Consider the following 25026-nt stretch of genomic DNA (forward strand, 5'->3'; position numbering starts at 1 on the left):
GTTTTTTTCTCAGTCTTTCATTATCTATTCCTAATGTTGATAAAAAAAAGGGTTTGTTTAGGTAGCTTCACATTCTTAATAGTAAAACAAGCCTTTACCATTGCTTTTAAACAAATGAAATGTATGTGAGAGAGGGACTATGAAGAGATGGGGAGCACTTTTGCCCGGTGGCAGGGAGGGAATTAAGGAGGAGGTCATGTGGGGGGGGGGGCACCAAAAATGACTGTCCCACAGGTCGCCACCAGGTCTAAAGCTGTCCCTAGCTGTCATACTGAATGAATTAAGCATTAAGCAGGATATAGTCAACACAAGACAGTTGCAATTTTGGATTGGGTTCAGATCTGAGTTCAAAGTCTTTGGCACCTAGAAACACAGATGAATACTAATGAGGATGTAAGAACGGAAAATGAACAAAACTGACAGAAAAAGTTGATTATCGCTTAACAGGTAAAGCCATGCATACCAGTATTTCCAGCAACAAAAGACTTTGCAGTTTCTAGTGGACAAAGGGTACACAATTAAGAGCAAAAAAGAGCGCTGGGACTTGTGGTATCTTAAAATCGCCTTGGCTCCCAAGTTCCAAGATAACAGTGAAGTAGGGGCCCTAGCTGTACCCTAAGTGGGGTCCTATTTGTTGTGGATCCTCAACTAACCTCAGAACAGCCTGGGCCTGGAATGGCGACAGGAGGGCACATACAACCTCCCTACTGCACAAACACCTCCCCCGGCTCCCGAGGGGAGTAACAGTGACGATTAGAATAGGTAACAGCAGGAGCCTATAACAGGGTGAAAAAAACTTACGGTTAATGGTCGTCAGACTAGTCTTACAAAGTGGGCATTTAATGGAAAGGGAGGAATGGGGCTGCAGTGACAATCAGGTTACACATCTTTGGTAATGCTATCTGTGGTGGAAACTATCTATCTGCAGATTTCTCACGTTTTGAATATTACCCCAGACACCAAATTGGAGCCGGGCAGTCTTCAGCAGTACCCCTGAGCACCAGCTGGTGGCTCAATGTCACCATTCCAATTAAGACTATGGGGGTCATTCCTACCCTGGCGGTCTATGACCGCCAGGGTAGGTGACGGAGGAAGCACCGCCAACAGGCTGGCGGTGCTTCCGGGGGCATTCTGACCGCGGCGGTAAAGCCACGGTCAGAAACGGGAAACCGGCGGTGTGCTGCCGGTTTCCCGCTGCCCCAGGGAATCCTCCACGGCGGTGCTGCTTGCAGCGCCGCCATGGGATTCCGACCCCCTTACCGCCATCCTGTTCCTGGCGGTTTTCACCGCCAGGCACAGGATGGCGGGAACGGGTGTTGTGGGGCCCCTGGGGGCCCCTGCACTGCCCATGCCACTGCATGGGCAGTGCAGGGGCCCCCTAACAGGGCCCCATTAAGATTTTCAGTGTCTGCTATGCAGACACTGAAAATCGTGACGGGTGCCACTGCACCCGTCGCACCCCTTCCACTCCGCCGGCTCCATTCGGAGCCGGCATCCTCGTGAAAGGGGGTTTCCCGCTGGGCGGGCGGGCGGCCTTCTGGCGGTCGCCCGCCAGCCCAGCGGGAAACTCAGAATGACTGCCGTGGTCTTTTGACTGCGGTACGGTCTTCTGGCGGTTCCCGCTTGGCGGGCGGCGACCGCCGCCCGCCAATCTAGGAATGACCCCCTATATGTGTGTTGTCCTGTATAGGCAGCACCCATGCATGCTGACGTTAATTGCTTTCTGATTTGTCCATGACAGCTGACCCGAAGCCAAAATCAATTGTGAACAATGCACAGATCTCCTTGGCAGTCTAGCTATGTTCAAAGACGCAAAGCCTTGCGGCACTGGGTCCATGACTCCACCCAACCCTCTTTGTTGTGGTACTACATTGCAGTGATTATGTCATTGAGCACATGTTTCTAGCTTTCCTTTGATGAGAGGGCAGAAAGGCTTTCAACATCAAGCAGATGCTCTCAGCTCAAGAAGGCTGATAAGGATCAAGGCCTCCACCAGAGACCAGATGCCTCTGATCTCCACTTCTCCCACATGGCCCCACCAATTCAGATGCAATAGTTTGGTCCCCCTCTGAGTTCTGGGTCGTGTAAGGAGATGGGTCTGCAGCTGACCTAATTAGGGTCCTGTCCCACAGCATCTATGCAGATCTTTTTCAGTCGCCTTTGGAATCTGGACCACATTTTTTAAAAAAACTGGGTCTGTGCCTATTGTGCCTTAAGATTCCACTGCAGAGCCTATATATACCTTCTGGAGTGCTTGGCCAGCAAGTTGCGGGAGGCCATCAATCCCAGCAGCCTCAGAGTCATCCTCTCGGAAATCCAGGACAGAGGGAGAAACATCAGGATCACAGGACTCTCCTCACCAGGGGATAAGTGGGAAACTGCACCATGTTCAGCATGGATTAGTTGAAGGGGACCATCTGCAAAGGAGTCACATGTGACTTCAGGACATTGATAGTGAACCGCAAAGATGTCAGGAGGTTTGCCATAGACTAGAGGTGAGTGCTGATTGCCTGGGGTGAACCCGCCTTCAGGTTTCAGTCAGCAAAGCGAGGCAAGACTGGAACACCTAGCCTTCGAAGATGTGCTGCAACTACGATTATCAGTACAGTGAATGCCTGAAGGGGTGCTGGTGAGACCAAAAGGGAGTAGAGTGAACTGAAAATGCTTATGGCCTACCGCGAACCACAGGTAACGCCTGTGGGTCTGCATGACAGATGTTCACATAAGTGTCCTGCAGGTAAAGCACTACCACATCCAGTCCCCAGAGTCAACGGTAGAGAAGACCTGAGCCTGAGTGATCATCTCAAACTTGTTTTTCTGCAGAAAGACATTGAGAGGGCAAAGGCTAAAAATGGGCCACACTGGTGCCAACAGCCCAGCCAATGCAATCAGTGGTATTCAGGCCACAGCAAACGGTGAGCGTGGCACATCAAAACTGTCCTGCATGACATGAGAAAGGATGGCTTGGCTTTCTTCCAGTACCATGGGCAATATCTGGCCAGAGAGTCCCACAGAGCAAGAGAGTAGCGACCAAAGAGGCAATTGACATTCACAAAGTGAAGGGCCAGACTTATAGAGGAGAAAACCTGCTTACCAAATGTTTCTATCTTTCAGAGGGAGTAGTGGGGAAAAGGTTTGGGTTTACCTTGCTGGCCTAAGCCTACACTACAAAGCTCTCAGGTGTAAGGTGGTGGATAGGCTGGAGTAGGGCACTAGTTCCTGGCAGTCTGTGATTAACAGTGGGCCTGAACAGGGATTGGCCCAGGTCCCCAAAAGAGCACTGGTAAGAGTCTCATTAAATGGAAGAAGGGACTCAGAACTCAGTTGTACAGCCTCAAACACCTCAGTCAAAATGTTGGTCTTAACTTCAATGAGTAGGAAGCAGAAGATTGAGAACTTTCACCACGCTTTGCACAACAATAGCAATGGAGGTGCAGTCTTCACTGGCAGAGCCTGTTGGCGAAACCAGCCCAGTGCCTGGGCAGGTATCCATACTAGTTATCCTCCTGATATGGCTTGGCAAATTCATCGCCAGCATCATATCCACTATGCTTAGAATCTGTGCCAAACAATTTGTGGAGGACATCAACTTTTCCAGAGGACAAACGCACTGTGTCAGAATGGTGACTGAATGGCTGCAGCTAGGTTGAAGGAGTGCACAGCCTTGGTTGGGGTGGTACATTCTTGGCACTGGAGAGCACTATGGGTTGCCCATTGTTATCCAGAGTCAATGGCATTGGCAGATCGTGTTCCACCATGGGTCGTGGAGCTAAAGTGGGAACAGGTACTGAAATCTGTCCAGAACCCAACACAAAACCAGAGGGCCCAGGCAGTGCAGAGGGTGCGCCCATTGGTCAAAGTCCAGTTGGGAGGCCTCACAGCAACTTGGGGCCACCAGGCTTGCCAGAGGGAGGGGCTAATGTTCCAATAAGCCACAACATGGCTTTGTAGAATGCCTCAATGTGCTGCAGTGCACCCGGCAGCCATGTAAATTCCGACTGCCGCAGGACAAAGGTCATAACAAGCTCTGAAGTGCAAAGACTTCTGCAGCACAACCTAGAGGCATGATGATGCCCAGCTTGACAGGTTTGCTTTGGTTTCGTATATAACACCTGGGGCAACCTTCAATCACAAAAGCAGGATGCCAAAACAATTCTTGTGTATCCACTGTCTGACTGCTGGCAAACCCAACCTCGTTGAATCAGACTTCTCTCTCTGGGTTTATTGGGGGTACAGTGACTGCTTAAATTGGATTTTAGTGTTTGATGTGGAAGGATACTAGGATTACCACAGTACGCTCCTTCCCCACCCCCATTACTCACCCCCCACCACACACACACACAGTTAGCCATCAAGAGCCCACTTGAGTGTGGTCTAAGACTTCTGACACCTTGAAAATGCCCAAAGTAGGCAAGGTTTTGAGCTGGGAACGTTTACACTGTTGGTTAGGGCATGCCCAGGAGTCATTTCCACCCATCTCATGCCAGGCATAAATGCGGCACCTCCAGGCACCCACATCAGGAAAGTCCTAGACCAGGGGAAGATCAGAAAAGGACTGAACCAGCTGTCTGAGATCTGAGAAGAGCCCTGGAGGATTGGACATGCTCTCTCTTCTACCCAGTACAAAGACTGTGTTTTCAAGGGTCATAAGGCTGACTTACTGTTAAAGCTACAGGGCACCACAAACTACAAGAGGCTTTTTCCTGACGGTTGACAACTGGAACTGGACTAGACCATTCTGTCTGGTCTCTGTCTTTCACCATGATAGTCTCTAAGTGCCACCCATGAAGTCCTAGGGGACCTTTAGATGTATACTCCTGTGGTGGAGTGGGAATTAAAGGCCTAAAGCCAGAAGGTAAAATCTTTGATCAGGAGGAACATGGTTGGTGTATCTGTCCTGCGCATCATTGAGGTCAGCATATAATTGTGCCTAGATACCAGGCTCACTGACTATCATTGGCACTTTTTATATTTCTTGGCGCTATTCCAACCTAAAACCTTTTTAAAAATTACTCCTCTGATTCCCCTAAAAGGATTTTTGACATTTTTGGTTTCATTTTGTTTATTACATTTTACTCATACTTTCTAACTTGGTTTGGGATTTTTATTGTTTTGCATTTCAACTTTATTTCTGTTTTGGTACTGCATAAATACTTTACAAACTTTAAGTTACGGCTCTCTGCTCTGTGCCTTAGCTACCATGAGGCCAAGTTCAGGATAATTTAGCGATTTTAAGAGATCACCCAGACAAGGGTTGTGATTACCCTTTGAAGTGTATAGTGACCCGTACCAAAAAATAATCTAATTTACAGTACTAACTCTAAGTTGTAAAGTTCACTGATTTTGTTTTCCAGCTTTAATTTACAACCAAAATGTCACTTCAATTGTGCGTTTCTTCAGTAAATATCTATGGTATTTTTTAAACATTTGTCAATGTATTACAACCAAAATGAACAATCATTTCACCTTAACATCTGTTTTGGTTAGTGAATGTTTGGTTTTTGATGACATACCAATATAACAGTTCCCTGTAATCAATTAACGATGGGCAGCTAGCCCCCACTGCGGCTGGTCATTGGCTGTGCACTTTTGGGGTTAGTCAACCCTTGACATGTAGTCAAACTCTGCTGCGCATTTCTTTTGGCTCTTCCTTGATACATGGTAAGATATGGCACACAACTCTCCACAAAGGGCGAGCTCCTCTGCACACGGAGTTCAGCTATGAGAAGCATGGGTTTCTGCAAGAGGACTGGCCCTACGTCCCACCTTCAGAGTGAGATTAAATCCCGCTGTGCAAGGCCTTCGACTGTGCGCAGCAGGAATTGGCCGCAGGGCCCCATACCATGGTGGAAAACCACTGAATCAGGAGCAGGGAAGTGATGCAGACAACAAGGCAATTCAATCTTGAGCAACGGACTGACTCAAAGCCCACTCTAAGAATATACTATTAGAGACAATAGGTCTTCAACTGTCGGTTGAAACTGTCTGTAGCTTAGAACTAAAATGTTTCACATAGTATGTCTATAGAGCAGTACGTATCTGTTTTCTAAAGCTGAAATTTGTCTTATAAGTTCCAGAGAGAGACAGCTGCTGTTTTGTTAATTTTTACTTGAAGCTGCTATAAAGGAAAAACCTTTCTAAAAAAGCTCAAAAACCGTGTTTTCCACTTGCTCTGGCTATTAACATTTATTCAAACGCTTAAGGTGGAACAAGATTATACTATCCCTCCCTTTTTTGTCTGTGAAAAACATATACAGTAACTAGATTGTCTTTCAACCCTAATATGTGTGCTACTTGTTCTGTATGCACTCTTCAAGAGACAATCACATGACCTCATGATGTAAATATTTTAGATTACCATTTCTTGGCATACTGATGAGCATGACAGACAACTCACATTTGAAAGAAACAGGTGTGAAACTTACCTCTAAAGACCCCGGTGTCATGGAAGAGCCAGGGACGGTACGTGGCATAGTCCTACTCCTTTCATTGGAATCTGAAGATATAATCTGCCTCACTGTAGGCTGCTGCTTGAACTGCAGCCCATATGGATGTTTGGCTGTCCCATATGGCTGATTTAAGTTCACGTTGATGTGGTCCATAGAGACAAAACTTGGGTACCCTTCAGATTCTGATAGCTTGCGCCCCTTTCCCAAATCCTCCATCTTGATGTTGAGCTTGCCCTCATTTCTAGAGAAGGGTTTGAGGCTGGACGTTCTCCTAGGTAGTACCATGTACTCGCTCTCCATGGGCTGCTCATGTGACCTCATCCACCCATACTCCCTTGGACGCATGTTGCTGTCAGTGCATAGGTAGAGGGGGCCACGTGGATCCAAGTTTACATCCTTCTTGGCTGGTGGATCATTTAATTCATTCAATCCTTTCATGGTATTATGGGTGATCTTGGGGACTTGCACCCTAATACTGCCCATTGTCTGGATATTTCCTGGAAGGGCAGAGAAGCTCATGGTCTCCATGCCGCTGTTCAGTTTAGTATCCTCATCATCCAGGGAGATACGGGACATTGATCCTGTGATTGTAGCAGGATTGCACATGTTCACCTCTTTGAAAAGGACTGTAACAAGAGAAGAGAGCTTCAATAAAGGGCACAGTATATAAGGATTCAAAATCAATGAATATCAAAAAGCTGTCTCATCAGGCAGACACATGGCAAGGCAAAGTTGTATTAGAAATCAAGACTCCCAGTAAAAGATCTGAAGGAACTGACTGATGGGAATCTGATTTGCTGAAAAGAATAAAATTGGCTTATTCAGGCTGTTTTTAAATTCTGCACCGTCAGCCAATCAAAGATCTTATGCACAGTAAAATGTCTAAGCATGTTTTTATTTATTTAGATTTTAATAACATACAGGGTATCTAAACAGCTGCCATATTAATCATGTCGGATAAGGTATCTGAAGCATTATATTACATTTTATGATAGGTAGTTACATGACAGTGCATACAGAGAAAGTCAAGCCATTACCACCATAAACAAGTACACAAAGTTTTTCGCTACAACTTAAGAGCCAGCCAGCAGGAAATCCCAACACTAGAGAAGGGACCGCCCATGTAGCAAGATTGTAACTACATTTAGTAATCTTGATCTAATGGGTCAGAGTGTAATGGTTTCCAGATGTCCCGGCTTGTTGAGGCATCGTCTTTAGAAATATTGCTAACTGGATGGGGCAGGCTTTAGCGGTGAAAATGCTGATTCAGCCTTTCATTCTTATAAGGCAAAGGAAGGAATCAACTGTAATTATGTAACAATAATTAAACACAGCATCACATCAAGTGGTTTGTATATAAATAAAAAAACTGTCAGTTTACATTTTCCATCTCCATAGCTTTCCCAATTAAAGGTAGCATGGCTGAGTCACAGACAACCTGGGCATATGCTAGTGAATTAGATGTTTGAACAAAAATTGTCACAGAAGCCCGACATGAGAAGAGACAAAACTCAAATACGGGAAACTAGTACTCCTGTTTTTCATTCAAAACCCAAAAAAGGAAAAGAGGAAAGCTGCCCACTGAGGCTGAGTTAACATTACCTGTTTCACCATGGGTTGTATACCAAGATGTCTTCTCAACCGTCTGGCAAGCAAGGTCAACATCCTTCTCAAAATCTGTCTATAATGACATTGGAAGAAGGAGAGTGAAAAATGAGGGTTTAGAAAAAAAGGGTTGAGTCAGTAATGAGAAATATGAAGGCTTGAGTCACCAACTGTGGAGAACGAAGATTCACGTCAGAGATGAAACTCAAGAGACATTTTAAGGAGAAAAAGCTAAAATGGAGACAAAGAACAAAAGAGCTAAACAATAAAATAAAGAAGGTACTATTCTCAGTGCAAACCAGGGACGTGCAATTTACATGCCAACGCGTACCTTTAAAGGAGTCAGAAAACATAATTATTAATTTGGCAAGTCACAATTTGCTACCCCTGTGATTGGCTTGGAGGGTGGTCCGCAAGGGACAGCAGACCTCCATCCCTGCGCTATTGGCTGCTTCCCCCAAGGCAGCCGACAAGGTTGCAAACAGAAACTGGGCCCACGGAAGCAGCTTTCCCTTTATGAATAAGTTAGCACCCCGATTCGGAGGGCTGTATTTGATAAATGGCTTGTAAATGCATTTTCAGTAGCAAACCACTGTTGCATTATAGGGCGAGTCCAATGACGAGGAGGTGCCTCTTTCACACCTCCTCCTATTTGCGATTCATAATGGATTGTAAAACTCATGTAATGGGATTTGCGAAGAATGTTCCGATTCTTAAAAGGGTTTTGATACATTCTAAAATGGTGGTCTGCGGGTGAAACTCCTGTGTTTTTGCGAACTACACGCTTTAAGTCTGCAAAGCACTACTGGACATGAATTCAAGGAGTAAGTGTGTGAAGGAAAGTGGATGGACAACAGAAGAGACAAACATAAATTAAATGAGAGAGAGGTAGTGAAAATGAATTTTGAGAAAGAGTTAAGGAAAGACAGATGGTGCACACAGGCCAGGAGCTCAATGAGCTTTCAGAGAACACACGATAAGTATCAGATATCATTTCCCTTTAGAGGTAGGTGGTTGAGCAGTCACCTTGTATTAGAAGTGTGTGCTGGAGAGCCATAGTTCACGAAGGTGAAGGTTATAAAAGAAAGCATTCCAACAGCAAGTTGGTGCCTCACCATAATCTGTACCTGTCCATTTTTACAGGAATCCGGAGAATTTTCATTTTCATCATTTTTACATACTCCCATCTGGCACTTCACTACGTCCTGAACCTATCAATGATAAGGAGAGAGACAGAAATCAGAGAAGTAGTTATGTGCAAAAGGACCATTTCCCACGTCTCAGTAAGGGGTCTTCACAGCAGGACCCCGGTGACCTGGACAGGATTTGACAACTAAGAAAAATTAAAGTGCGTGTGTGTGTGTGTGGTGTATGGTCTACATGAATAAAACATTCAGAGAGAACTGAAAACAACTCACTCATATTTTGATGAAAGTTATTTCTAATTTCAGTTTATGCTTCCAGCATGCTGTCATATGTTTACCTCTCTTCGGAGAAAGCAGTGCGCCGTGATGATGACGAGACCCTGCACGGAGTTGAAGACAGCAAATAGGACCTGGAATAACATGGAGCGCCGGTCGGTCATGGCGAGGACAGCTGACATCCAAGTGAGTGCCAAAAGAGGCAAAACAACGCAAGAACTCCAAAGTGAAGCCCTGAACACATACAGGGGGGAGACAGAAAGACACACAGATTCAGCTTTTAGCAAAAGCCAGCCAGGAGATCCATTTGAAAAAAAAACATCCCTTCCACCTACATCAGCATTTCTGTGTTTCTTGTTTGAATAGCTTACACGCAACAGCTGCCACTGATGCACTGCGACTCCCTCAACATAAAACGATCCTGAAATGTTGACGTATCATCATCAGCTAAAATAATATATTGTAAATTTCTTGTGTCACCCAATAAGAGGATGCATTGTTGTTACAAATGAAGAACTATACCTAGGCACCCCCACTTGCATGACGAGTTACAATAAGTCAATGGCTTATACTAAGTACTCCCACGATGGATGTCCTTAAAAGAGCATCTCGATATTCTTAAACAATGTGAACTATTTGGAGGAGCTTAAAAAATGATGGGGACGATAATGGAGCCAAGCCATTATACCTGTGATGCACTATTTGTGTGCAATTGGTTTGTGATCACACGGGGCGACACAGGCAGATCCTGAATGCACAACCAGTAGCTGGTGGTCGAGGTGGATCTGATAATGAATTCAAGTGCTGCTGGCCCAGCCCTATTTGTACACACTAGCGCCTGGCAGGCCTTTGAAACATGGTATAACCTAGGTGGGTGGATGGAGTCTGGCACGCTGACATCAGAAAACTCATGTACCTTAACCCTCAAAAGGTTATGGATGCACATGTAAGGGTTCTGGCCCTAAACAGGCCATCGTCTGAAATCCGAGATTTTCATATTCATCCCTGAGAAAAGAGCAGACAAGAAGGACTAGACATCAGTTATACTGTAGGGCATGAGTAATCCCCTAAACGGTAGGCAGTGATGAGATATAACTCAGGAGGGCCTTCCACATTGCTACGCCCCTCTACTGTGTTTAGTCAGAACATGTGTGAGGAATTGGAGGGATGCAAAGGTAAGAGCATCCCTCTGCAAATGAGACCACTCTGCCCACTTCCGCTCTAATGCAGAAGCCCTAAGTTCAGGGCATGTCTGTTGTGCAGCTGAAGCCCGGTAAAAACAAGCAGACTTTCTGAGTACTAAATGTGCCCTTTGGACATACATTTTGCTTGTTTTTTTTCACATCTATTATACTAGTGTATACGCGCTAAAAAATAACGATTTGTAATGAGTCCCGTGGTCTCAAAATAGCCTTATAATGAAAATATGGACAGTAGCCAATAAAGAGGCAAATGCGGTTTTATTAAGAGCAAAGCAGGACACAGCACGTCTATAGAATGGATCCGTGTTGCCAGTACTTCTTTGATCTGTAAATTCAAAGCCAGGCCCACTTGATTTAAGAACATGATTTGATTTGCAAGATAAAATCAAACTGCTAGTTACAAGTGCCTTATTTTAGTGACTTGGAATTGGAGCGAGTTTGGCTTTAGAAGAGAAATGGATGAGATCCTGGCTGGTTCAAATGAAAATATCAAGCTACTTTCAAGTAAAATATACATTGGGGTGCATAATTCATAAAGCTACATCATCTGGGGGTACAGTTACTGAAAACCATTTTATTTTATTAATGTTTAATAAACTCATCAAGTGACTTTCAGTCCAGGATTAACCTAGACTGTGTGCTCCTTTCGTGTACTGCGAAGTAATTAGAGCTGACTTTTTGGAAGAAGTGATACATGTTACACTGGTACTTGTTTATCAGGGAGTGAAATGTAGAAAAAGTAGGCTTCTGTAAGGTCTCCGAATTTGGGAGAGTATTTGATAACGCCAGCATAAGTGAATGCAGTGGTTACGGCAGATTGTATCTATAAAGATAACAGACTGCTTACTGGCATACCATGTAAAGACTCTGGTCTCGCCTAAGTACGGACAATGACATTTTAACAGTTGGGCACTCCTAACAATTAAAATCCTATAGCTAAATCACCCAAACTGATTACAGTATTAGTTGTGTCATTCGCTGTTGGTGTTATCTTAGCCGTAATTCACGTAATTGACTCACTATGCTCGGTGTTGACATGGATGAAGGGGAAACTGTTGTGAAAAGGCCGGGGCATGGTTCAAGTGATGGTATAGAGTGGGTCAGTAACCTCTGAATTACACTCGATTTAAAGAGCCAGGTAAGAACGGCTTCTCTTTCTCAAGTGAAGGTTACAGATTACGAAATTATCGAGGAGAATCCCTCTGGAATTGTCCACAGAACAGCATCTCAGGATCACCCACAGACCTTGAATTGCATGGCTACCTCTTAATTTTATTTAATTGCCTCATATACCTTCATGGAAGACAGACTTAAAAATCAAGTGCAATTCTAGATTTGTTTTGCTTATCTCCGTGAGAGCTCTGCAGTACTTTATTGTTTCAAGGCTCAGATTCACGAAGTAGAACCACCTTGTCGTCCGATATGCAGATTTCCATTGTTAAGAGTAGTTGCTCTCAACTGTTCTACCAGTGACTGGGGTCCTGCAAGATCCCCGGCCAGTAGAGCATCTCAGACTGCTTCAGCATATTTTTGGAGCAAGCAGCTTCCCTGTTTATGCTCGAGATATACTTTGTATGCAAAGAACAACCCCCTCATTATCCACCTGTGGCCCAAGCTCTGGCTTTTCAGGGTCCTGAGGTGTGCAGCTTTTTCCCGTATCTTCTCAAACTAGAGCTAACAGTAAGGCAGCAAGTCTGGCTGTGTCTTATTATAGGAGTAAATGAATAAACATTTTCGTACTGAGTAAGCCAGAGCGTTCTTGGAGTTTGTGTGAGAGCCGAGAAGCAAAATGCTTAATATGAAATTAAACAGTGGCATGTCACAGACACAGCTAAAGAATGTTGGATCGAAGGGGAGATTGCAACAGCGTTATTTGATGTTTTAGAATTACTAGAACAGTTTTAGGAGGTACTTGACAGTGAAGTATAGGTTATCATTTTCCATTTCAATCACGTCTGATTTTTGCAGTCCCACCCATAGTAGTGAAATTAATAATATGGCCTGACTATCCATTTTATAGGAAATAAAATCAATAACTAAAAATGTACTTTGTTATCCCCGACTTTTCTGAAGCTGTAAAACTCCAAATTCTCTTTAAAAACTCTATCATTCTAAAACACTGAAAAATGGTTTGAATTAACAGCACGTGTTTGGGGGTCTTTGGGGTCAACAGCAGAACATTGTAAATGATATGGGTGCTATTTCAATGAGCTATTCAATGGAAACTTTAAGATATAACTTTAACTTCACAAGTTTCTTGTACAGATTCAAAAATCCATGTACACATATTTGTGAGGAGGATGTTCTTTCTTGCACACATGCATTGTTTTACGAAAAAGGCCTGAATGACTAACAGGACTTATATGCATGAGCAGGACAAGGCTTAATTGGAAATGCTGCACAGCCAGTTTGAGCCCATTGCTGTAGGGATACTGCATTATCAGGTGCACACACTGCATTGAATCAGTTATTTCCCTTCCGTAACACTCTTTCTGGTTGACACTTTATCAAACTGCAGATTCCTCACCTTCTGAATGTTTCATTAGATGTCAGAATGGATCCAGAAACTCTAAAGCAGAACTCGTGCGCTGGGAGGTGCCAGCGTGTAGTGCTGCACTGTTGTCATTCCACTCCAGAAGTCAGAAGCGGGGACGCACATAAAAGTGCCACCCCAGTACACTTTTGAAGGCTTGCCTCCACCTTCAGACACTAAGCCCACCAGCAAATTACCTTGATCACTGTGCAGATCTCAAGTTTGGTACCTTTCTAGATAGAAATAAGCCCTATCCACAGACTAGGGAGGTAGTAAGGAATCTGCGGTTAGACAGAGCATGCAACAGAAATAGCATTAAGAAGGTGAATAACTTCTTCTGATGAATGCCACTAACAGCAGATTCCTCTCTTGTGAGCAGATACCATAGCAATACTTCCCCAGGTGGGGAGTCTGTTGAATGACTCAGACCAAAAAGTCTTGCAGGACAGAAGGGGCAAAATGCCCATCCTGACAGACTTGACTGTCAAGGCAATAGTGCGTTGTGAACGTGTTCACTGATGCCAATGTAGCAGCCTGACATGTTCTAGACAGGCACCTAAGGTGCCTCAATACTTCAACACGTTTTCTGCCAACACTTAACAAATTTTAATGCAGAGAACTATCCACTTAGAGATCAACCTTTTTTGCACTGCCCTTTCTTTGCACTCGAGAAGCCCAAACAGTTGATTGCCCAAAGAGTTGATTGTCCTTTGTACATTTCTTGGGGTCCAAAAAATGGAGCCTCTCTTCGTCTTTTGAGGGATGAGGCTGGGCAAAGAATGCCAGAAGGGTGATAACCTGTCCAACATGGAAAGGGGTTACCACTTTCGGCAGAAATGCAGCTTGAGTTCTTAACACCAGCTTGTCTGGAAAAATATGGCATAGGTGGGCTGGACCGACATTGCATGCAGCTCACTCATGTGACAAGCTGATGTTATTGCGTCCAGAAACCCCATTTTAAGGGTACAGAAGCATAGTGCACACCTAAGTATTGCCTCGAATGGGGTGCACATTAGAAAAGTGTGGCATCACAAAGGGCTTTGATGCTAACATATTTTGTAAACTTTTAAGAACTCACATCACAGTAGATGATTTAAATAAACAAGACTGTTCCGGCAAATGTAAAAAAATCAAAAGAGATGACAAATAGCCTTTATCAGTGCCCAAGGCAGATCCTTATTGGGCCAATGACAAAACAAAGAACAACACTTCAAACAGCGTAACTTTTAGCAGTTCTGTTCTAGCTGGTGGGTGCTGCACCAAGTCACAACCTTGTCCCAATGTCCAGCATAGATCAATTTTACAAACAGGAGCCTGGTGGCCAGACTAACATCAACGACTTAGTGAGGAAGATCGAAGGAAACGTGCTGCTGCTGCTCAATCCCCACTCATGAAGTTGCAGATTTCAGAGGCATGGATGCGGGACTCTGCCCTATTGCTGTCACAGTAGATCCTCCCAAAGCTGCAGCTTGACAGAAGGACAGATGGTCAAAGTTCTGGATGCCATACTCTCCTGGCCCAATCCGGAATGACTAGGATAATTAGAGGCCAGTCGGTCTTGATCTTCTTTAGAACTTGAACCAGGAGGGGTAAAAGTGAAAGGCATGCAGGAGTCCTGAGCTCCATTCTATGCATAATAATTCTCAGAGAGAGAGCCTTCTCTGGAACTCTAGCATGCAAAAACACTGACACTATCTGTTCTTGGGGGGGAGGGGAGATTGAGCCTAGGTTCTTTGCTATGCTAGAAAACATCCAGTAGCACCTCTTGGTGTAACTGCCATTCATGATCATGTCCAAATGAGCAGATACCCCTGACACAGGATCAAAGACCCCCACTCCACCACATGGGGGTGGTGGTGTTTGTGAATACCCGTACTAGCCTCCCCTTAATGGATGGCAGGAAGGCCTTCAACACTAAGCATATTGTCTGCAATTCCAACAACCTGGTTTCTGCTGGAGACCAGAGTCTCCTGATCTTCACCTCTCCTAGATGGCCTCCCCAGCCCTGTAGTGATATGTCAGTCACTGCCATCAGCTCTGGGTAGAGTAAGGAGAGGAGTGTGCCACGGGCCCAACTACAGTTTAACAGCCACCACTGCAGATCATTTGCACTCTCCTCTGAAACCTGGATTGAATCTCATTGGTTCCCCTTTTGCTGTGATCACAGCAACTTCAGGTCCCACTGCAAAGCCCACATGTACCATCTGTTTTGGTTGACTAGCAGAATGCAGAAAGTCAATAGTCCCAGCAACCTGAATACCACCTCACTGAGATTTAGGACTGAGCCTGAAACATTGAGATCAAAGCTGAATATCCTGTACTCTGTCGCCTCATAACACACAGTATATGTGATGGCTTTGAAGAAAGGGAGCATCTGCAAAGGAGTCAGGTGTGACTTTGGCTCATTGATAGTGAACCCCAATGATGTCAGAAGGGTCAGTATCATCTGGTTTTGTCTATGACTGCCTGAGTTGAGCCTGCTGTCAAAAGCCAGTTGTCGTGCTAGGGGAAGACTGCCACACCTAAAATCAAATGTGCATTGCCACCACCTCCATCATTTTCACAAACATCTGAGGTGCACAGGTAAGGCCAAAAGGGAGCATCGCAAACTGAAAATGCTCCTGGTCTACTTTGAAAAACACAAATAATGCCTGTAGGAATGCAGGACTGGAATGTGGAAATACACTTTCTGTGGGCCCAAAGCTACCATCCAGTCACCAGGATCCAGGACAGACAAGTCCTGGGACAGTGTGAGCATCTTGAATCCCTCGTTCTGCAGGAAGGAGTATAGAGGGCAGAGATCTAAAATCTTCAGCAGACGGAAGTAGCAGGAATAGCACCCAGTTCCTACTTCTGAGGTTGGCAACATCTATTTGGCCCCTTTGGCCAACATATGTACTTACTGCTGCAAAAACAGGGATGTCAACCTCCATCAGCCACCATGATTAGGGTGGTAGGAGTAGTAGGGTAGAATGAAATGGGAGGGCCACCTGTCTGAAGTGATGTCTCACTACCTTTGGAGGACATGTCTTATCCTTTGAGCCCTAGAGGTTTGGTGTGTATCAAAACTGACATATTAAAGAGGTTTTGCAGTTGTGGTCACTAGAAGGGTGGGCGACTGAGCTTCACGTTGTCCCTGAAGATCTGAACATTCTTACTGTGTGCCACAGCCTGCACCACAATATGTTTGAGAAGTCTGTTCTGCTGGCATTGGGGTCTGGCACTAGGCGTTGTATGTTGAGTAAGGAACACATGGTCACCATGCTGAATGCAAAGACCTACCTACCTATTGACTGGGGGCCAGAAATATGGGTTTGACCACTTGGAAAGGGCCAGTACTCAAAAGCTCAGAAAGCTTTGCTGTTACTGGAGGCATGGAAGCTTTTCAGCGCGTCGGACAGACTCATATAAATTCCACTCACACGCTGTGGTGTGGGACGCATGACCTGATGACAGGGCCAAGAGAGGGCCCAGCTTTGTCAGTCATCACCCAGAAGAGGTGGGGCAGGGACACCCCCTTTTAATTTGTTACTTTAGTGAATTAATCACCTTGCTATCATGAAAAAGAGGGAAAACATTAGTACAATAGCCCTGTAGCTAAGAATCCATCTTGGAGTGTGCAGTGGGTGTAATTACAAAAAAGACTGCATAAACTGCAAGAAGGTTGTCAATAGAAGGTGCTGGTCATCCTGATCAAGTTCAACAGAATAAAATGATTTAGATCCGTGCTTCTGCAGATACTACGCCTAACAAACCTTCAGTTAAAAAGAAAAAAGGGGGTGTTACGAAGAGGAGAGAGGCAGGGGGCAGTAAAGTAGCTTTATCCACGTAGACATTATGAACTGTGGGAATAACTTGCGCGGATTAAATGAACTATATGCTATATTCGAATCAATTTTAATGCACACATTAAGCCTCTTTCAGATCAGTCAGAGACAAATGAATCCAGTTTGGCTAAGCTCATTTGGCATAAAAATGACCAACAGTTTACAAACTGAACCCAAACATATCATTCATGCGGTTAGGGGAAGCCTGTCTAGCATGTGCTCAGGTACTCAGCAGGTAGATTTTGGAAACCTTACATCCTCTAGTTCATTTTCTACGCTGATGCCTATTTATCTCATTCGTCATCCTTCCATACCTATTCTACCTATTCAGCCTATTTTCATTAACTCCATGTATATTAATAATGATGGCCAGGCTTCATCAACAGGTTTCCCAGGAGAAACAATGCTCACAGGGGCAGGTTGTTTTGAATTTGCCGTCTCAGCTTGCCCCTCTATCTTAATCCGAAGTAATAGCCCTAAACGTAAACAGTTCAGAAAGGCTCAGTAATCAATTGGCTTATAAGGTGTGTAGGAGGCTGGACTGCTTGTAGTGAGTACCAAGGGGTACTTACACCTTGCACCAGGCCCAGGTATCCCTTATTAGTGTAGAGGGGTGTCTAGCAGCTTAGGCTGATAGAAAAGGTAGCTTAGCAGAGCATCTTAGGCTGAACTAGGAGACGAGTAAAGCTCCTACATTACCACTAGTGTCACATGCACAATATCATAAGAAAACATAATACACATATATAGTAAAAATAAAGGTACTTTATTTTTATGACAATATGCCAAAGTATCTCAGTGAGTACTCTCAGTATGAGGATAGCAACTATACACAAGATATATGTACACAATACCAAAATATGCAGTAATAGCAATAGAAAACAGTGCAAACAATGTATAGTCACAATAGAATGCAATGGGGGCACATAGGGATAGGGGCAATACAAACCATATACTCTAGAAGTGGAATGCGAACCACGAATGGACCAAAAACCTATGTGACCTTGTAGAGGGTCGCTGGGACTGTAGGAAAACAGTGAGGGTTAGCAAAATAGCCCACCCCAAGACCCTGAAAAGTGGGTGCAAAGTGCACCTAAGTTCACCAAAGAGCACAGAAGTCATGATAGGGGAATTCTGCAAGGAAGACCAACACCAGCAATGCAACAACGATGGATTTCCTGACGAGAGTACCTGTGGAACAAGGGGACCAAGTCCAAGAGTCACGATCAAGTCGGGAGTGGGCAGATGCCCAGGAAATGCCAGCTGTGGGTCCAAAGAAGCTGCCACCGGATGGTAGAAGCTGTGGATTCTGCAAGAACGACAAGGGCTAGAAACTTCTCCTTTGGAGGATGAATGTCATACGTCGTGAAGAGTCGTGCAGAGGTGTTTCCATGCAGAAAGACCGCAAACAAGCCTTGCTAGCTGCAAGGGTCGCGGTTAGGGTTTTTGGATGCTGCTGTGGCCAAGGAGGGACTAGGATGTCGCCAATTGCGTGAGGGGACAGAGGGGGCGCCCAGCAAGACAAGGAGCCCTCTCAGAAGCAAGCAGCACCAGCAGAAGTGCCGGAACAGGCACTACGAAGTGGAGTGAATCAGAGCTCACCCGAAGTCACAAAAGAGGGTCCCATGATGCCGGAGGACAACTCAGGAGGTCGTGCACTGCAGGTTAGAGTGCCGGGGACCCAGGCTTGGCTGGGCACAAAGGAAATCCTGGAAGAGGGCACAGGAGCCGGAGTAACTGCAAAACACGCGGTTCCCAACAATGCAGTCTAGCGTGGGGAGGCAAGGACTTACCTCCACCAAACTTGGACTGAAGAGTCACTGGACTGTGGGAGTCACTTGGACAGAGTTGCTGAGTTCAAGGGACCTCGCTCGTTGTGCTGAGAGGAGACCCAGAGGACCGGTGATGCAGTTCTTTGGTGCCTGCGGTTGCAGGGGGAAGATTCCGTCGACCCACAGGAGATTTCTTCTGAGCTTCTAGTGCAGAGAGGAGGCAGACTACCCCCACAGCATGCACCACCAGGAAAACAGTCGAGAAGGTGGCAGGATCAGCGTTACAAGGTCGCAGTAGTCGTCTTTGCTACTTTTTTGCAGTTTTGCAGGCTTCCAGCGCGGTCAGCAGTCGATTCCTTGGCAGAAGGCGTAGAGAGAGATGCAGAGGAACTCTGATGAGCTCTTGCATTCGTTATCTAAAGAATTCCCCAAAGCAGAGACCCTAAATAGCCAGAAAAGGAGGTTTGGCTACTTAGGAGAGAGGATAGGCTAGCAACACCTGAAGGAGCCTATCAGAAGGAGTCTCTGACGTCACCTGCTGGCACTGGCCACTCAGAGCAGTCCAGTGTGCCAGCAGCACCTCTGTTTCCAAGATGGCAGAGGTCTGGAGCACACTGGAGGAGCCCTGGGCACCTCCCAGGGGAGGTGCAGGTCAGGGGAGTGGTCACTCCCCTTTCCTTTGTCCAGTTTCGCGCCAGAGCAGGGCTGAGGGATCCCTGAACCGGTACAGACTGGCTTATGCAGAGATGGGCACCATCTGTGCCCATCAAAACATTTCCAGAGGCTGGGGGAGGCTACTCCTCCCCAGCCCTGACACCTTTATCCAAAGGGAGAGGGTGTAACACCCTCTCTCTGAGGAAGTCCTTTGTTCTGCCTTCCTGGGCCAAGCCTGGCTGGACCCCAGGAGGGCAGAAACCTGTCTTAGGGGTTGGCAGCAGCAGCAGCTGCAGTGAAACCCCGGGAAAGGTGGTTTGGCAGTACCCGGGTCTGAGCTAGCGACTCGGGGGATCATGGAATTGTCTCCCCAATGCCAGAATGGCATTGGGGTGACAATTCCATGATCTTAGACATGTTACATGGCCATGTTCGGAGTTACCATTGTGACGATTAAATGAACTATATGCTATATTCGAATCAATTTTAATGCACACATTAAGTCTCTTTCAGATCAGTCAGAGACAAATGAATCCAGTTTGGCTACGCTCATTTTGCATAAAAATGACCAACAGTTTACAAACTGAACCCAAACATATCATTCATGCGGTTAGGGGAAGCCTGTCTAGCATGTGCTCAGGTACTCAGCAGGTAGATTTTGGAAACCTTACATCCTCTAGTTCATTTTCTACGCTGATGCCTATTTATCTCATTCGTCATCCTTCCATACCTATTCTACCTATTCAGCCTATTTTCATTAACTCCATGTATATTAATAATGATGGCCAGGCTTCATCGACAGGTTTCCCAGGAGAAACAATGCTCACAGGGGCAAGTTGTTTTGAATTTGCCGTCTCAGCTTGCCCCTCTATCTTAATCCGATGTAATAGCCCTAAACGTTAGCAGTTCAGAAAGGCTCAGCAATCAATTGGCTTATAAGGTGTGTAGGAGGCTGGACTGGCTTGTAGTGAGTACCAAGGGGTACTTACACCTTGCACGAGGCCCAGGTATCCCTTATTAGTGTAGAGGGGTGTCTAGCAGCTTAGGCTGATAGAAAAGGTAGCTTAGCAGAGCAGCTTAGGCTGAACTAGGAGACGAGTAAAGCTCCTACAGTACCACTAGTGTTACATGCACAATATCATAAGAAAACATAATACACAGATATACTAAAAATAAAGGTACTTTATTTTTATGACAATATGCCAAAGTATCTCAGTGAGTATCCTCTGTATGAGGATAGCAAATATACACAAGATATATGTACACAATACCAAAATATGCAGTAATAGCAATAGAAAACAGTGCAAACAATGTATAGTCACAATAGAATGCAATGGGGGCACATAGGGATAGGGGCAACACAAACCATATACTCTAGAAGTGGAATGCGAACCACGAATGGACCCCAAACCTATGTGACCTTGTAGAGGGTCGCTGGGACTGTAGGAAAACAGTGAGGGTTAGAAAAATAGCCCACCCCAAGACCCTGAAAAGTGGGTGCAAAGTGCACCTAAGTTCCCCAAAGAGCACAGAAGTCGTGATAGGGGAATTCTGCAAGGAGGACCAACACCAGCAATGCAACAATGATGGATTTCCTGACGAGAGTACCTGTGGAACAAGGGGACCAAGTCCAAGAGTCACGATCAAGTCGGGAGTGGGCAAATGCCCAGGAAATGCCAGCTGTGGGTCCAAAGAAGCTCCCACCGGATGGTAGAAGCTGTGGATTCTGCAAGAACGACAAGGGCTAGAAACTTCTCCTTTGGAGGATGGATGTCTCACATCGTGAAGAGTCGTGCAGAGGTGTTTCCATGCAGAAAGACCACAAACAAGCCTTGCTAGCTGCAAGGGTCGCGGTTAGGGTTTTTGGATGCTGCTGTGGCCCAGGAGGGACTAGGATGTCGCCAATTGCGTGAGGGGACAGAGGGGGCGCCCAGCAAGACAAGGAGCCCTCTCAGAAGCAAGCAGCACCCGCAGAAGTGCCGGAACAGGCACTACGAAGTGGAGTGAACCGGAGCTCACCCGAAGTCACAAAAGAGGGTCCCACGACGCCGGAGGACAACTCAGGAGGTCGTGCACTGCAGGTTAGAGTGCCGGGGACCCAGGCTTGGCTGTGCACAAAGGAAATCCTGGAAGAGTGCACAGGAGCCGGAGTAACTGCAAAACACGCGGTTCCCAACAATGCAGTCTAGCGTGGGGAGGCAAGGACTTACCTCCACCAAACTTGGACTGAAGAGTCACTGGACTGTGGGAGTCACTTGGACAGAGTTGCTGAGTTCAAGGGACTTCGCTGGTCGTGCTGAGAGGAGACCCAGAGGACCGGTGATGCAGTTCTTTGGTGCCTGCGATTGCAGGGGGAAGATTCCGTCGACCCACAGGAGATTTCTTCGGAGCTTCTAGTGCAAAGAGGAGGCAGACTACCCCCACAGCATGCACCACCAGGAAAACAGTTGAGAAGGTGGCAGGATCAGCGTTACAAGGTCGCAGTAGTCGTCTTTGCTACTTTGTTGCAGTTTTGCAGGCTTCCAGCGTGGTCAGCAGTCGATTCCTTGGCAGAAGGCGAAGAGAGAGATGCAGAGGAACTCTGATGAGCTCTTGCATTCGTTATCTAAAGAATTCCCCAAAGCAGAGACCCTAAATAGCCAGAAAAGGAGGTTTGGCTACTTAGGAGAGAGGATAGGCTAGCAACACCTGAAGGAGCCTATCAGAAGGAGTCTCTGACGTCACCTGCTGGCACTGGCCACTCAGAGCAGTCCAGTGTGCCAGCTGCACCTCTGTTTCCAAGATGGCAGAGGTCTGGAGCACACTGGAGGAGCCCTGGGCACCTCCCAGGGGAGGTGCAGGTCAGGGGAGTGGTCACTCCCCTTTCCTTTGTCCAGTTTCGCGCTAGAGCAGGGCTGAGGGATCCCTGAACCGGTACAGACTGGCTTATGCAGAGATGGGCACCATCTGTGCCCATCAAAGCATTTCCAGAGGCTGGGGGAGGCTACTCCTCCCCAGCCCTGTCACCTTTTTCCAAAGGGAGAGGGTGTAACACCCTCTCTCTGAGGAAGTCCTTTGTTCTGCCTTCCTGGGCCAAGCCTGGCTGGACCCCAGGAGGGCAGAAACCTGTCTGAGGGGTTGGCAGCAGCAGCAGCTGCAGTGAAACCCCGGGAAAGGTGGTTTGGCAGTACCCGGGTCTGAGCCCGAGACTCGGGGGATCATGGAATTGTCTCCCCAATGCCAGAATGGCATTGGGGTGACAATTCCATGATCTTAGACATGTTACATGGCCATGTTCGGAGTTACCATTGTGACGCTATACATATGTCGTGACATATGTATAGTGCACGCGTGTAATGGTGTCCCCGCACTCACAAAGTCCGGGGAATTTGCCCTGAACAATGTGGGAGCACCTTGGCTAGTGCCAGGGTGCCCACACACTAAGTAACTTAGCACCCAACCTTTACCAGGTAAAGGTTAGACATATAGGTGACTTATAAGTTACTTAAGTGCAGTGGTAAATGGCTGTGAAATAACGTGTACGTTATTTCACTCAGGCTGCACTGGTAGGCCTGTGTAAGAATTGTCAGATCTCCCTATGGGTGGCACAAGAAATGCTGCAGCCCATAGGGGTCTCCTGGAACCCCAATACCCTGGGTACCTCAGTACCATATACTAGGGAATTATAAGGGTGTTCCAGTATGCCAATGTAAATTGGTGAAATTGGTCACTAGCCTGTTAGTGACAATTTGGAAAGAAATGAGAGAGCATAACCACTGAGGTTCTGGATAGCAGAGCCTCAGTGAGACAGTTAGTCATAACACAGGTAACACATACAGGGCACACTTATGAGCACTGGGGCCCTGGCTGGCAGGGTCCCAGTGACACATACACTAAAACAACATATATACAGTGAAATATGGGGGTAACGTGCCAGGCAAGATGGTACTTTCCTACAAGGTGTTACACTGGTTATGCAAGCACATGGAGCTTAGCACTGTGTTTAATAATCAAATGCTTATGGCCAGGAGGGTTCATTGGGTTGCACAATCTCCCAAAGTATCGACCAGGGATTGTATTGTTACAAAATTTAAAGATACTAATATCATTTCTCTCTTTCAGGGCATTCTCAAATATCCCCCCCCACTTGGATATTGTTATAAGGTCCCTTATATTGTACCTCTCTTTTATATCTGGTCTGACTCTTGACAACCCCTCCAGGCTGAATCGATTGCACCCTGTGTTTGACCATGATGTACTGCCTCCTGCTAACAGATTTGTGGCTTTGGAAGACATGCCTGGGTGTGATTGGCTTCATGACCCACCCAGGGGTAAGCCTTCATATAGCACGAGTGATCAGAAATTTAGTTCACTGGAGGCAATACCTATGGGTGGTGTATGTCCTATTATCAAATCTGTGGAGTTAGATATTTTCATCTCACAGTATATATTCAACTACTGTAAATTAATAGGATGCAAATGTACTGAGGAATATTACATTTACAAACCTAGGGTTGTTTTTTTTGCTTTTAGTTTCTGTCTTGTAGTGTTACAGGGATCCACAGCAAATCAGCCCAGAAAGAATGGATGTCCTTGACTGATTAGTATGATTTTGTTATTATGCACAAAACCTGGGCTAGTACTCCTCTTGTATGTAGTGGTTACTTATGTCATTCCATCCCAGCAACTCCTATATTTGGGTATCCAACTATCTATTTGAGTTAAGCTTGGGGTTAACCTGAAATTAGTTCCCCTGGATTTTAATTGTACTGAGATTCACGTAATACAGATTGTGGTTCGCACAGTTGTAATCTGTGAATCATTAACTTTTATGATAATGACTTTTCTAGTTCCATCAGTAAGAATTTTTATCTCTATTTAAGATATTAGATAAATTAGTGTCTAAGCATAATTCTTCACTATCAGAGTGTAATATTATTCTTTGTTGGGATTTTAGCAATAAATATACTCTTCCAGCTATTGATTTAGGCACCAATACACCTTGCTTTGATAATTGTATCACGCATGGTCTCTCTGACCGCAGAGGTGCCGAACTAGGCCATTATATCCTGGTGCGAGATATTACAGATATTCATGAGATCGATTACGATATTGAGCCAAGGATTCCAACGTTCCATGGAAGAGGGTGTGTCCCTATAACTGATTACATCTTTATAACCCATGGGATGTTACAGAAGTTGTGTAACAAACAGACGCATGTTTTGGGAATCATAATCCCCTCGTAGCTACATCTACGTTACCCATGGGTTTTGTGTGAAGCACGAACAAGCTGTTATACAACAGTTGCCCAAACATAATGGGCTTAAGTTAGTTTGGCGCCTGCCTCTTCCTATTAAGTTACCAACCGAATTAAATATAGTTTAGACATTTTTATGGTGTGTTTATCTGATAATATTCTGGGGAGAAACTTACGTGGTCAGTTTAAGGTTTTATGGGAATTAATAAAGAGATAATTGCTTAAGCTTGTACGGATGACCTGCACCTTCAGTTACTCGTTGGTTTGATAGATCTTGCTCTTATGCTAATAGGAATTTGCAGAGAGCCTTAGTCAATTCTCCCAAAA

At 45.6% G+C, this 25026-nt stretch overlaps 1 protein-coding gene across 18 annotated transcripts in view; it reads right to left on the reverse strand.

The window, feature by feature from the left end:
- Positions 1-25026, reverse strand: part of ADGRB2 (adhesion G protein-coupled receptor B2) — a 1191470-nt gene that overhangs the window by 130429 nt on the left and 1036015 nt on the right. For 11 of the 18 annotated variants that reach the window (XM_069223314.1, XM_069223308.1, XM_069223304.1 and 8 more), the window contains 4 exons: positions 9538-9709; positions 9182-9265; positions 8052-8130; positions 6426-7075 (listed from right to left, as the gene is read on the reverse strand). In XM_069223314.1, coding sequence (XP_069079415.1) covers positions 6426-7075; positions 8052-8130; positions 9182-9265; positions 9538-9709 — 985 coding nt within the window. Of the gene's footprint in view, positions 1-6425; positions 7076-8051; positions 8131-9169; positions 9266-9537; positions 9710-25026 lie in introns of all 18 variants that reach the window. The other 7 variants (XM_069223306.1, XM_069223299.1, XM_069223313.1 and 4 more) reach the window with 1 other exon arrangement.

Source organism: Pleurodeles waltl, chromosome 3_1 (assembly GCF_031143425.1).
Source record: "Pleurodeles waltl isolate 20211129_DDA chromosome 3_1, aPleWal1.hap1.20221129, whole genome shotgun sequence".
Taxonomy (NCBI): domain Eukaryota; kingdom Metazoa; phylum Chordata; class Amphibia; order Caudata; family Salamandridae; genus Pleurodeles; species Pleurodeles waltl.